A 15,107-nucleotide genomic window follows, 5' to 3' on the forward strand; every position below is an offset into this window, starting at 1 on the left:
CCAATCACCTCTTATCTGGTGGGTTTCCACCTCAAGGGTGCTGGGTTGAGGGCTAGGGTGAGCTGAAGACCTTCATTACAGTCCAGGTGCCCTGGGGGGGATAGTCCACTGAACTGCTAGGAAGGAGATTCCATCAATCCATCTGGGCCTGGGTATTACCTGTGGTCTTATATAACCAAATCACCCATTCCCAGTCATCCACAGTCAGCTGAGAGTGCAGTCTAGCCATGCTTCCCATGCCACCTGAAGTGCACAGGAATGTTTTGTCTCACCCCAGCATTGAAACTAATTGTACTGTGGTGAAAATGTACTGGTTAAAAGGTGTTTTGTTTGTTCATCATTTTCTGATGTGCCAGATTGACCTCCATGACATTTCCAGCTGTCTCAGTACTGATTAGGTGCAGAACATATCAGGTATGGGTGGGGGAAACAGCACAGGGATGACTGAAAGCAGAAGGGTTTGATTGTGTTGGACATATACCCTGATGACATTACTGTAGTGGGTACCAATATTTATGGGGATTACTCTGAGAAAATGGCCCAGATGGACCAGGAGGATGGTTTCATGAGTTGGGGTAGAAGAGAGAGCCTTGATGGTCCCAATTCATTGTTTGGCATTGTTTGTATGATGACAAATCATCAAATAGACCATGTGATATACCATGTAGGCATTAGTAAGCACCTCACAGCATTTTAAACTTTGTTAAACTCAAAACTATGTAATCAAAACTTAAAGTCAAAAAACTGACTGCAGGACATGTCATTTTTAAATGGCTGCTATTCTATCAATTCCTATCCAAATTACTTGATTCATGGACCAATAGAAAGCCAAGAGTAAGTACCCTATTTCATACACTCATGGTTTAGGGCTGGGGTTAGGGGTTATTGCATTGAGTCATAACTAATGTAAAACATACAAACATGGGGTCAGTTTTTTGAGCCACTGTATATGTACCTGACTTCAAGGTAACTCTCATCTCTGTAAACAAGTTTGCAAAGTCTGGTCTATCTGCATACTTCCCAGGGGACTCAAATACCTGCTCCATATACCAGGGAAGGCAACCAGTCATGACTGGCACTCACTGGCAAAACCTCTACCATGCAAACATGACCCCAGTCATACCAGCTGAGAGTGCACATGCCACAGTTGACATAAACTTGCTGCACCAGTGAATGGGACACATTTCCACCAACTGGCTCCAGCACATGACAAGAGAGGGCCAACTCCCAGGCATTGACACTTTGACTGGAGAACCAGAGTTCCATGAGCCTTGTACAACAGCAAAAATGAAGAAACTGCTGTTCAAGCCCACCAAAGGTCCTCACACCACCTGACCTTTCTAAATGGTACACACTGATGTTGGAGGCCCCATCACACCAGCCTCCAGGGAGGGCTACCAGTATTGGGTGGTGATAGTTGATGACTTCACACATTTCCCTTGGGTATACCACAAAAGCAAAGCCACAAAGGTCTACCAGCAGTGGAGGTCAAACATCAAAACTTACTTCCAGCAGGAGTTAGGAGAGGAGTCATTCACCACTGAGACTTTTGAGTACCTCTGGAGTGACAATGGTGGAGAGTTCACTGGTGCAAAGTCCTGGGAACAGCTCCAGTCTGATGGTGTCCAGCATGAGACCTCAGCACCAGACACCCCAGTGCAAAATGGACTTGCAGAGCACATGAACCAGACTTTGTCAACCCTGGCAAACACCATGCTTGAGGAGTCAAAGCTGCCAAAGTCTTTCTGGGCTGACACCATCGCCACAGCAGCCTATATTACTGCACAAAGTCCAGCTGAAGGCATCAAAGGACAAACACTGTATGAAGTGGTCTTCAACTGACAAGTGGATCCAACCATCTTCTGGAGTTTTGGATGCCCAGCATATGCACTAATTCCAAGGGACCAGTGGCCAGGAAAGTTCTACCCACATGCCCAAAAGGTCATCATGATTGGTTACACCCATGGACAACAAGCCTACAAACTCCTGGACCTACAGAAACACACTGTGTTCTCTAGCTGGCATGTGAGGTTAATGAGTCTGGTTCCCTCAGCCTTCTGGAGTTAAGGCCATGGACACCAGACCCCACTGGTGAACAGTGGGAGGGCCTTCTCCCACCACAACTCCACTGACCAGACCCTGGTTCTCCTGAAGAAGAGGAGGATGACATCAACCTGCCTCCACAATTACCAGAGCCAGTGGGAGCAGTGGGAGGAGATCCACCACCCCCACATATCAACCCACCAGTCCCAGAGGAAATGAATCCAGACCCTGGTTCAGGTGGCCACCCTCATACACTGGAACTGCAAGTCCAGTTACCAGAACCCCAGACTCCACCACAGCAAATACCCTGACCACCCAGATCACCACCACCTTGCCCAACTAGGATGGTGGCTAGCACATGTTGGAGTGCAAGGGAGAAAAGGCCAGCAGACAGAAACTGAGATTACTAGTGGACCTTAGATGATGAAGCAGCATGCTGATGTAGGAATAGGTAAATAGCTTAACCTAGAAATAGTAATTAATCAGTGGGCAAGAATATTGGTCAACCCAAAAGGGAGATTCTATGGTGTAAAATATGCATATTTATTTCTCGTGGCTGCACTGCCACACCACCACACCCATTTGACCACATCATTACCTTTTGCAGCCACACAGCCACACCACTGTGCTCATTCAACTGCGTTTTTATGTGTTGTGGCTGTGCAACTGCATCGCCACACCCACTCGACCACATTGTTGTTACCTTGTGCAGCTACACAACTATGTTATTGTATAATACATAGATGATATTTCCTGTGTAAACTCAGTACAAACCCTACACAATATGTCTACTCTCTGCTGCCCTTCCCACTGTAGAAATATCTGTAGCCTACCTCAGTAGTGAACAAACTGCTGAGTGTATTACTGTACCTGTAGGCTACTACAGGATGTCAGTATAGTAGAATGCTTGTAATATAAACAGACTTACCCTCAGTAGTGAACAAACTACTGAGGGAATACTAGTAGAAAATACTACAAGTATGTGCACTATTTCAGGTTATGAAAGCAGCCAAAACATCGCACAGTGGTTAAGTACCACAGGGGCACTTTATGTTCCAACACCCACTTCCCTATGCATCACTTCTGATAATGGCAGGTGTGATAGGGGAAAAATAAAATAAAAAGCAGACAACTTTTTGATGTTTCTATCTGGCCACTGTGTCCTCTTTAAGGTGCCATATGTGCCTACAACATATTCAAAACTCATAAGCTGTGGTGGGGTACTTCAGGTACAGTGACACAATCTCAGCTGGAAAATCATTTCCTAGGCATTCTGGTGCTAAGACTGTAATTGTACATGGTATAGTAGTTCCACTGAGTATATTGGCGCATAATTAGACCTGCTATCAAGTATCCAAGGGTTCCACAATAGCTGGAAAGGATGTCAGGCTTAAACAAAGAAGTGTCTGCATTTCTGATACACCTGATGTGGGCACTCAAAAAAGGCACCCCCTTGGAGGGGGCCTCTGTACCTATAACATACCAATACCTCAGTACATCAGGTGGATTCCTTGAGGTGTTATGCCATAATCTCCTCCTTCTGGTATTTAGGAGCTTTGTCAAGTTCCAGGGTATTTATTGTCAATGTAACTATCTAGAAAGGTTTGGAATACTCAGAAGAGTCCCCTACAACATCCCCAAGTCCATACCTGCAGGGGGGAATACTGGGAAAGTGAAATAGTCACTCAGGAAGCATGTGAAAAGGCACAAAAAATTGTGCAGATTCTCAAAACATATCAAAAACATGTAATAGTACACTGCACCACTCAGTGGAAGGTAGACTCAAGATTTTCACATCAGGTGTCAAGTCCAGGGTGGCCAGGTTCAAGACTGGACTGGAGACTGGTGAGAGTGCAAGGCCAAGGAGTTGGGAACAGAGAGGGGGCAGCAGTTGGATGGTGGACTGATTGGACATAGTGACTGGAGACACAGTGCTATTCCCTTGCAGGGGTTGCAGTCTGAGTCTGAGGCTAAGATGAGAGTCCAGGACTGAAGAAGTACAGGCCAAGTATCTATGAGCTTATATACTAGAGGTAGCTATAGTTCAGAGATTGGTAATGCTGGTCTCACAATGATTGATAATATGATTGGTAAGAACAGTATTAGTAAGGCATGACAAAGGTGACCAGAGACTGGGAGAGAGATGAGGGTGGGCCAGGGATGAGGCTGGGTCAGGCTCAACCAAAATGACACTTCATAGTAACACTGCATTGTAGTGCCACCCACTGTGAGGAATCTGCATTCCCTAGATGTGTAAGCCCCTATTATCAACCATTCTGTGGCTATCATTATGTCTCCATACTGCTTTCACCCACCACTGTTCACATGCTACCTTTCCACACCCTTTCACCCTCACACACTGCTATACCTGTGGTTACTTTGTTCTGGTCATTTCCTTTCCTTCAGACTCTTTCTTTTACCATGGTCTGTGTCTATGCTGCCTGCCTTGCAAACCACTGTGCATGAACTATGTATACTGCTTGCATTGCCAGTACTACACTGTGGAACACAGTGCAAATGCCACAAAACACTACCACTTCAAAGTGCTGAATCCTGCCTTCTAGTTTCAACAGTCCAAAATCCTTTGAGACAAGCAATTCATTCCCTTCATTTTATTGTTGTTATCTAAACCAACTAGCTCATGTTATACAGCTACTTGGATTTTCCTTACACCACACTAGACCAACTGGGGGTAGAGGTTTGGCAAGGCTGAGGCCAGACTGGGTGAATGTGAGGCTGAGTCTGGCCAGGGTCAAGACATGGCTATGACATCAGGTATGACTTCATACTACATATAGCAACATAATTTAACTACTTGAGTCACCATTCCCTGTCCTCCTGGTGCATCAATTATGATAATTGCAGCATAACTGTGATGCAAGACTGCCTAACTCCCTCCTACCAGTAGTGATGCATCAATGTAATAGTAATGCAGATCTGAGATCTCCCCCCCCCTTAGGAGTTTCTTTTCCACAAATCCCCACAGGTAATTTTCATTACTCCTCTGCATTTTATGTGATTACATAAGCATAAAAACACTGTAGGGAGTTGTATACTCCCTGAGGCTGAAGCAGGATACCATCAGTTAATTCCACCACCTCTAAGGCAAGCCCCTATCAGTGTTACCCAGTTTGTTGCCTTTGGAACTCTCTCTGCTTGTCACCACATGTATTCTCCTATCCCCTGTCAGCTTCAGAATTTCCCCTGGCCATCAACATGCCATCCAGAGCCATCAGAACATTGATCTGCAATTCTGCAATTGTGTCACCCTAGCCACTGCCCCACCATGTTACCAGTCAGTCTTGTCAGATGTCAGTAAAAAACTCTGGTTACCCCTGTTGCCCCAAATTCTATAAACCTTACTTCACATTCATATGCTCTTCCCTTCAGCACCACTGCCTCTCCCTACAAACTTTGCCTTTTGCATCTCACACTGTAGTACATCAGTATATCACTTTTGCTGGCCAGAGCTGTCCAGAGCTGTCCAGCACTGGACAGATTCCTTAGGACTACCAGCTCACAAAGTGGTCTACTGATGTATGCAATACCCTCATCCTGTGGAAGATGCCCATCCTTCCCTTTGCCTCCCTTGTTTACTACTTACCAGTCCAATTTCATATGTTCCTGTACTTCATTGATGTCTGACATGTCCACCTTTATTTTCTGGGATTTTAGTTTACCCAACCCACTTTATTCTGACTAATACCTGATACCTATACCCCATGTACTATATAATTCCATCTTGATGTTGGAATATTTGTGAGTCTAAGAGTTCCCAGAGTCTAAAGAGTCTATTTCCTCTACAGTGTCTACAGCATCCTCAGTGCCTCCTGCATCCTCTGCATTCACAAGTCCCTACTTGCATAACCCTCATCTCAGAAATACTGCCAAAAAGTCAAGAACACTGTTTGGAATTTCATATACCCAGCTTCTCTGTGTCTCATGCACTTACTGCCCCCCAGAATTAAATTCTGCAACTTACACCTGACTACCTACTTGCCTCTACAGTCATATTCTACTCCCTTTCCCACTCAGCACCCCTTGGGACAAGCCTAGAGGATTCCCTTCAGCTTTCCCCTTAGTCACATGCTTCCCAGAAGTTGTGTCACACAATGCACAGCCACTATTCCCAAAACATGTCCTCATTTTGCATGTGCCTGATATCCAACATTCCCACACACTGCCCTCATTGCCCTTAGCCTCCCCTTCCTTCCTGGGCGCTATCCCTGCCCTGTGGGCATTGCATATGATAGTTAAATGTACTATAATTGTATTAGACCATAAATAAATGCTTTTCTGCCCATCCTAATGGGCATAAATGGTTGGAAAGTGTGATGGGGGGAAAACTGACAAAGTTGACACCTTTTTGATATATTGGACACATCTATCTAGTTATTATGTCCCTTTAAAGGGGCCATGTGTGCCAACAACATATCAAAAGTTCATAGGCTGGGATGGGGTGCTCCAAGTGTAGTGGCACAATTGCCTCCTCCCTGTGTTACACCCTGGAAATATTTTTCTGTGCTTTGTGGCACTGGTAATGTAATTGGACATGGTGTAGTAGTTGAGTTTACAAAGGAAATATCATCTATATATTATACAATAACATGGTAGTGTAGCTGTGCAAGGTAACAGTGATGCAATCAAGTGGGTGTGGCAGTGCAGTTGCATGGCTGCAACACATAAAAACATGGTTGAATGTGCATGGTGGTGTGGCAGTGTGGCTGCAAAAGGTAATAACATGGTCAAATGGGCATGGTGGTGTGGCAGTGCGGTTGCAAAAGGTAATGACATGGTTGAATGGGCATGGTAGTGTGGCAGTGCAGCTGTGAAAAATAAATGTGCAGATTTTATGCCATAAGATTCTGTTTCAGAGTGATGGAGTCTAGTAAAAGTGTAAAAAATGCGAACTAGAAAGAATACTTAACTGTAGCTGTCCTCTACCTCTTTCCAGTCCTCCTGGCCCTTTGGGTACTCCCCAAAGTAATAAATCTGACATCAAAAACTTGCTGAATTACAAGACTATAACACCCTGCTGCTGAGGGCCTCTGACATGTATTTTTTTTAATGGCAAACTGAACTCACATGAACACAGCGCATGTGCTTAGTCAGCAACACAGCTGCTCACCACTAAGTCCAGTGATACAAACACACAAACAAAAGAAAGAAAGAAAACAAAAAGAAACCCTCAACCCCTCAACCCCTGACCAAAACAACTTCTCATAGGGAACTCAAACTTGATCCCTACACCAAAATCATCAAGAAGCACCATCCCCAGCTGAGCCTGAAATCCCAGGTGCCTTCCTGTCTGAACTACTAGACAATGACACTTTCTTTGCTGGAGTTGCAGGTACTGGTCCATCAAATGATCTTCCCCAGACTCTCGATGAAGCCTTCTCTTGACTGGATGGCCACCTCTGGAGATCAGCCTTGAAGAGGAACTACTTTCCCTGAATTCCAACCATGTGTATGAGACAGTCCCAGTCCCAGCTGGAGTTACCCCAATCACCTCAAAGCCAGTTTTCCAGATCAGGCATGATCAAGCAGGCATGATAGAGTGGTACAAACTCCAAATAGTTCCCTGTGGCTTCACCCAATGAGAGGGTGTAGACTATCAGGAGGTTTTTGCAGCAGTAGCAAACCTAGAGTCTGTGAGGATCATCATTGCACTGGCAGCAAAGCATAACCTGGAGTTGGTCCAAATGGATGTTTCCACTGCCTACCTAAATGGCAAGTTGGAGGAGGAATTATACATGTCCCCACCATCTGGAGTCCCAATACAACCAGGTTACTGTTGGTGGCTCAAGTGCTCCCTCTATGGACTTAAGCAGGCTGGCTGGACTTGGAACAAAACCCTTGACCATAAACTTAGTGAAATTGGCTTCACCTGGCTGGATGCTGAGACCTGCCTGTATGTTCTCCAAAAGGGCCAACAGGTTTGTTTCTTGGTGGTCTATGTGGATGATGCACTCTTGGCTGCAAGTTCCCAGAAATTCATGGATGAGGTAAAATCCACACTAGCATCATCTTTCAAGATGTGGGACCTTGGAGAGGCAAAGTACATCCTAGGATCAAACTCCAACATGACTGGCAAAACCAGACCATCACACTATCCCAGTCACAGTACATCTGGACTGTGTTAGAATGCACTGGCATGAAAAACTGCAAACTGGTGCACACCCCACTGCCACACAACCTAAAACTGACTGTGGCAAAACCAGAGGATGGACCACTGGTCCCAGAGGTAACCATTGAAGGCCAGTGCATGTCCTACCTAACTGTCATAGGCTCACTGATGTATGCCATGCTCAGAATGCAGCCAGACCTTGCATTCCCAGTTGGAGTACTCAGCCATTTCAGTGCAGTGTGGGGAGAACAATCTTCCTACACTAGGAATGTGTGTATAGTGTCAATTGGAGGTCTACTAAGTGTCTATAGACTCTGTGATAAAAGCAATGCAAATGCAACTGCTCCCAAGCATCTTTGACACCCTCCATGCTGCAGGTTGCCCAATACTCTACCCTCTTCAGTTGTGCCACTTCCCCTGCCATTGTGTGACCTCTAGACACTCCCCTTGGCCGTTGTGATGAGGTTCTGACACTTGTGACCACTTTCAGGCCACCTGCACTTGCTCACTTGTGCTCTTCAGACCTGCACTATCAGTTATGTAAGTGCATTTCTGTCACTCTCACCATCTTATTGTTCACTTCCCTTTGGACCACTTGCACTTCCTTGCACTTTCTTTATTTTAGTCACTCTTTTGATTGCTGATGTCATACTGGCCTCATGGCCATTATTACATTGATCTCACCTAATTCCCATCATTTCCTGTTGCTCTTTTCACTTTTGATGTCACTGAGTTCATAGTTGCATACTCTGCATGTAGCTACACTTATACCTGTCTGCATTGACAGGAAAATAACAATCTTGAAGCCCCCAGGTTAGAGACAGAGAGAGTGAGCAGAATAATGACATTGAGATGACCCCTTTCCTTTCCGCTGCCCAGTCCTGAGTTGTAGGCATATTTCCAACAGATTTCTAGGGGGCTTGAGGCTTGCACAGTCCTTAATCCATCGTGCTTTTCATTTACAGGTTGAGCAATGTGTGTGACTTGGTCACAGTCATTCCCTATCCCCCTCCTACTGCTAGATCAACTCCCCTTGGGTTGAACTCACCCCTTCAGATTGCCTATCCCTAGGCTGGAGCCCACAACCCCATACTAGGTAGCAGATTCCTGCTCCCCACAGCAGCACCCACTGAGACACACTGGGAGATGGCAAAGAGGGTCCTATACTACATGCAAACCACAAAGGACTTAGAGTTAGTCTATGATGGCTCAGACATCTCCATGGACATGGACTTGCATGGCTACACTGATGCCAAGTGGTCTGGAGACCCAGACACCTCCCAGTCCACATCTGGCTATGTGTTCATCTCAAACAATGGAGCCATTTCCAGGGCTAGCAAGCAGCAGTCAATGGTTGCTCTGTTAAGTACAGAGTCAGAGTACATTGGACTCAGCATTGCTGGCCAGCACCTCCAGTGGTTGTGAGGTTTCTATGAAATTGGACATCAGCAACCACAACCCACTGAACTCCTTTGTGACAACCAGGCTGCCATCATCTTGTGCTAGGACCCACAGTTCCAGGCCTGGACTAAGCATATACAGTGGAAATTGACAAGAACTAAATAGAAAATAGCTCAACCACTGCCTGAGTATGGGCAAGACAACTAGATTGTCCACCTAAATAGAAAATAGCTAACATACAATTAGTAAGGTGTAAAATGAATACAAGGGATAACCATACCTCAGCCACTGCCTGAGTATGGGCAAGATGACTGATGGTTTTGTAAGTGAGAGAAGTGAAGTATATATATGTGAAAATGAGCTTGTAAGAACAAGGGACAAGGGGTAAAAAATGGATACTAGTGGTGATACATAACCTGTCAAAAATAGAGGCACAGGAAAAAGGCCAGTTTGTCTAAGGTTCATCTAAGGTTCATCAGAGGTTCATCTGCTGGCCACTTATGTAACCTTGTCACTTGTTGACAGAAATACCATCATGTATGGGATGATCTTGTAGCAAATAAGGAAGCTGCTGTCCAGTATGTCCCAACTGGAGACATGGTAGCTGACATTCATGACCAAGGCTCTTACTCACAAACAACATTGGAAGTTCATCAAGGCTATGGGACTTCAACTTCACTGAAGTGGGAGTGTCAACAAGTGACAAGGTTACATAAGTGGCCAGTGGATGAACCTCTGATGAACCTTAGGTGAACCTTAGATGAACTGGCCTTTTTTCCCACACTTCTATTTTTGACAGGTTATGTATCACTACTAGTATCTTCTCTTACCCCTTGTTCCTTGTTCTTACAAGCTTGTTTTCACATATATATATACTTCACCTCTCTCACTTACAAAACCCTCAGTTGTCTTGCCCATACTCAGGCAGTGGCTGAGGTATAGTTATCCCTTGTATTTGTTTTACACTTTACTAATTGTATGTTAGTTATTTCCTACTTAGTTTTTGTCACAGGTAATGCATCAGATGACTTTATACAGTGATATTACATCTCAAAAAGCCCCCTGTCCACTTTTACCGTTCCTGTGTTGTAAGGAGAGAGATCTCCCTACTATTGGGTTTTGGTGCTAGTACTTTTTTTAAAAAATTTTAATGGATGTGAACACTAGAAAGGCAACTGACTAAGTCAGCCCCTTAGTAGCATGTAGGGAGTTGGGGTTTGCACCTAGGGGTTGTAGAAAGGAAGAAAAAACATAATCATATAATCATATAAAGCCCATAATATCACCCAGGGGAAATGCTTTATGCACCCTGGCTATGGTAGTGTGGGACTCTCCACCTTGTTGGTAGCTTTACCTACCATGCCCCAGAGGATGCTGAGGTGAAATACCCACTAAAACCCCTGACTTCCAAATCAAATTGTCTGGAAGATTCTCTTTGTTAAGTAAAGTGCTGCTCCAGGTTTTGACAATGGTATCTTGCTTTAAGCCTTTGCTACCATATCACTTGATGTCTGTTTGGAGGCAGTTAAATTTCAGTCTTAGGTTAATAGTGTGCACCCATTTATTATGGATTTCATATGGTGATAGTGTATTCTCATAGGTGCCTTTATTAATGACCCAATCACACCGCAGTTTCCATATAAGGTGTGCAGATTCCAGGGTTAGGGTCATGAACAGTCAGGAGTCACCAATCAATCTTCTCCCACAATTGCAGAAGACTGCAAGGCCAGTGCTGAGAATGGTGCCAAAGGCTATTTCAGGCCATTTGGCTCCATGCATTGACCACAAGCATTTTGCTAAAGGCCAAATTATGATTATGGCCAGGAAAGGTGAGTGTGTACATTCTATTTGTATGTGTGGCATTGATTCAGGTTCACTGCAGAAGATGCAGGCACCTCTTGCTTCATAGGATGGAATCCTGAGCCAGTACTTGCCAATTTTGTAGCATCCTTGGAGGCACTTCTGTAGGAAATTACAGATGTTTTTGGGTATGTCCTTGCTTCTTATGCTTTTCCAGATCTCTGCTTCAGATGGGGTGGTGCCTTGTAGTTTCCACACAGCATGTTGGGTTACAGCTAGGTTTATTTTCATTTGCCTATTTGCTCCTAGGTCATTCATGGAGTAGTGCATAATTAGGGTGTGGTGGAACATATGCTGCAACCCAGTGGACAGTTGTAACCCTCAGATGGAGAAGTGCAGGTTTATGGACACATCACAAGATGTCAGGGATGGGTAGGTGAGGGCTTCTTTAGCCAGAATGGATGCCACTGATCATATTAAGTGGGGGGTGTTTGTGCTCCAGGCTTGGAGGTGGGTGTGGGTGCTGCAATGGCACAGGGTTGCTACAAGGAAGCAGTATAGGTGGATGTCATCACAGTGGTACCCATCATTATCTTCATTTCTAGGTAGGTTAATGGTGAGGTTTTTAACAATTGATTCCAAGTTGATGTGGGCCAGTATGGGTACAAAGTGAGCTATTTTCCTGACTGATTCTAGTATAGTGCACAGGATACTGGTTTCACTTGTTGCATGGTCACTAATTGTGTGGAAAGCAATGTTTTGGGGGTCATTAGGTGCAAGGAAGGCACTATCACAGGAGACTCTTTCCCCATCCTCATTAATCTTGTGGATTGAACTGTATGAGATTTTGACTGTTGGGTGGGCTATGTCATCTGGTGCCTGCAGTTGGGCCATGTGGGAGCTCATTTGTGGGACTGGGGGGTGTAGTATGTGGAAGGAGTTTTCAATGGGGCCAGCCTCAGTGAGTGCCAGGTTGAAAGTCAGGGCACTTTTTTCTTCCAGGGATCTTCAGTTGTGAGCAATTTTGTCCAGTGATAAATCAGGATTCTTCTGGTTAGGAACAGGAGATGGCATCCATTTCTGGGGGATGCACTTAATGACATTCAGGGCTGTTTCCACACATTTGAAAGGTTTTAGGCACTTGGTGGTATCATGGAGGACATTGCAAGTTTTGCAGATGCATGATCCTAAGTGTCAGTGGGAGCCATTGAAGGGTGTATTGGCTAGGGTTCATATTTCACCAATGCTAGTTACAGTGAGGGACAAAAGTGTTGCAATGTTTGTGAGGTGTGACTTGCTGCTGATGTAGCTCAGGCTATTCTGCACAGATAATCATGATAACTATACCATTGGAAAGAGGTGACTCTAAGCTTTCCAGAGCACTAAGTTTCAGTCAAAACAAAGCAATACATGCCAAGATACACCCTATTCTTTCTGAAAAGTGCATTGCAATGCTTTTGTCCCTGACTGGTGAAAAGTGACCTTTTGATGGGATTAAGGGCATGAAGGATGGGAAAATATGATTACATAATAGACCACATGATCTTCCAGATGATTTGTCAGCATTTAAACAATGACAAATATTGGACTTGTACCATTAACCCTCCCTCTTTTACCACAACTCATGAAATCATCTCTCTAGCCCACATGGTCATTTTCTCAAGGAATTCTTATCAAATACTGGTGGCCACCACAGTGCCATCAGTATAGCATCCTCTCAGAACCATCAGTCCCTCAAAAAACCTGCTGTCAGTCATTCCCTGGACTGTTTCCCCCCCATGCCTGATGTGTTCTGGACTAATCAGTACTTGGAAGGCTGAGAATGTTTTGGAGGTCAATCTGGCACTTCAGAACATGATGGAAAAACCAGTCCCCTCTCATCCAATGCATTTGTTGCAGAGGCTTGCAGAATTTAGTGACTGATTCATGTTCCAGCCTTAGGAAGTATATGACTCCCTACACCTCCCAGGGACTTTGAAAGCTGACCATCCTCAGTCAGACTGAACTGAGACATGACAGAGATGAGCACAGAATATTGGCAGGCTTTACATAATAATGATGGCATGTGGCCAGAATTCTGCCTCATGCACAGAGTGGAATTCCACATTGTACAAGATGGCCCTGTGGAATTTAAACTCTCCCAGAAAGTGGCTCACCACTCATCAAACTTTCACTCCCCAGCTACACCCATATCCACTACCCAAGCCCATACCCAACCTTCAACATGCAAGCCTACTTGATCCACAATGCACAACTGGTATGCAGCATGAGGGACCAGGCAATCACCTTGCTGTCAGCAGCTCTAAGACACATTAGGGTGCTAATCAACACAGTGCCATGGCCTGAAGAGAGCTTAGAGGTGATATATGAATGGGTGGAGGACTGGGACCAGACTTGGGTGAGTGCACCAGAGACCCATGCAACATGACATGCTGACCATTCCCCTGGCTGGCATCTACTCATGGTGGAAGTACATTGACAAGAACAAGATCTCCATCCCAAAGGTGTGCAATGCCAACCTACATGACATGACTGAAGAATCCATGATACAGCAGAATGAGGTGATCCCAGCAGCTATAGCAATAGCAGATCTTTGGTGGCCAGAAGGGCAGCATAGATTCAACATCAACAACCTTGTTGAGGACTACCAGGAGCAGGTAGAGGAGAGAGCATGGTTGGAGGCCAAGATGTTGGCCAAGGCACCATCCATGCACACCCAGGGCCAAGCAGCAAGAGGTGAGGGTCAAAACCACATGCCAGAAGACACTGAAGGATACCCATCAAACAGAGCTGCACATTCAACAGGGGGGGGCTCTGGTAGCACAAGCAAGGGAAAAGGGAAACAGAAGGTGCATTCTACATCCTTGACAACCCCAAGTGTGAATGCTGACTTGAATGAAAATTCTGCAGGCCACCAGTGAGGAGGATGAGCTGGCTGACAATGTCAATGATGATGAGGGTGATGGTGAAGGCAAGCCAGGGCCTTCTGCAAAGGGACCTCACATGGCTGGAGACAATGAGCCCTGTGAGACATGTGCCCAGGCAAACCTCATGTGCATTGGGTAGCCAGAGTCATCCTGAAAACAGTGCAGGAAGGCAAAGCACAAGTGCATGTGCTCTCATGGAGTAGGAAGAAAGGTGAGTGCTGTACAGGTGAAATTCCACAAGGGAACAAGTTGACACCACCTTCAGCAAAAGAACTCCAGTACTGTTGGGGAGGCAGGGCTGTCCCACAAACAAGTCAAATCAATTATGACCTTGAAGGCAGCCCCTGTCAAGTATGGGTTTGCCCTCAGGTGACCAGGTTTCAAGACCAGGTGACAGGGGCTAGTCTGGGTGGCCAGAGTCAAGGCCAGGAGACATGGGCCAAGTCCAGTTGGACCAGAGTTAAGGCTGGAGGTCAGGGGCTAACTCTGGAGGACCAGAGTTAAGGCAGGAAGTGTGGGAACAAGGCTGGTAGCATGGGAAACCGACTGGTCTTGGAGTGCACACAGGGGAAAGCCAGTCTGGGGTTGGATCTACCTCCCTTGGTCTCAGCTTATGTGCTGTACCCTTATGCAAACCAGGGAGAGGTCTGGGACAGGGGCCAGGGACAGCTTAAGGCTCAGCCTTAGCTATAGAGTAGATTCAAGGGGTAATACAGAGTTGAGGGTAATACTAAATTGATATTCTGACTGAGGTGCTATGAAGTATGTACAGGGGTTAAATACATGAGGCTGGTCTGGAGTAATGAACA

The 15,107-nt window shown here is 45.4% G+C and overlaps 3 protein-coding genes across 3 annotated transcripts; all 3 read left to right on the forward strand.

Moving 5' to 3' along the window:
• Positions 1–951: 951 nt before the first annotated feature.
• F5J12DRAFT_725121 (uncharacterized protein) lies at positions 952–1,173 on the forward strand (the record flags this gene model as incomplete). The annotated part of the gene is made up of 1 exon (XM_051741595.1): positions 952–1,173. A coding segment is annotated over one exon (222 nt), but the record flags the coding sequence as incomplete, so codon positions are not given.
• A 10,655-nt stretch (positions 1,174–11,828) lies between these two features.
• Positions 11,829–12,556, forward strand: F5J12DRAFT_785078 (uncharacterized protein; the record flags this gene model as incomplete). Its single annotated transcript, XM_051743168.1, has 4 exons — positions 11,829–11,881; positions 11,981–12,040; positions 12,080–12,332; positions 12,509–12,556. The coding sequence occupies 4 exons, from the start codon at positions 11,829–11,831 to the stop codon at positions 12,554–12,556; spliced, it is 414 nt and encodes a 137-aa protein (XP_051597155.1).
• A 1,081-nt stretch (positions 12,557–13,637) lies between these two features.
• On the forward strand, positions 13,638–14,437 carry F5J12DRAFT_895723 (uncharacterized protein; the record flags this gene model as incomplete). Its single annotated transcript, XM_051747858.1, has 3 exons — positions 13,638–13,769; positions 13,843–14,220; positions 14,282–14,437. The coding sequence occupies 3 exons, from the start codon at positions 13,638–13,640 to the stop codon at positions 14,435–14,437; spliced, it is 666 nt and encodes a 221-aa protein (XP_051597156.1).
• Positions 14,438–15,107: the final 670 nt, after the last annotated feature.

Source organism: Pisolithus orientalis, assembly GCF_024613125.1.
Source record: "Pisolithus orientalis strain OTSU chromosome Unknown F5J12scaffold_32, whole genome shotgun sequence".
Lineage (NCBI taxonomy): Eukaryota > Fungi > Basidiomycota > Agaricomycetes > Boletales > Pisolithaceae > Pisolithus > Pisolithus orientalis.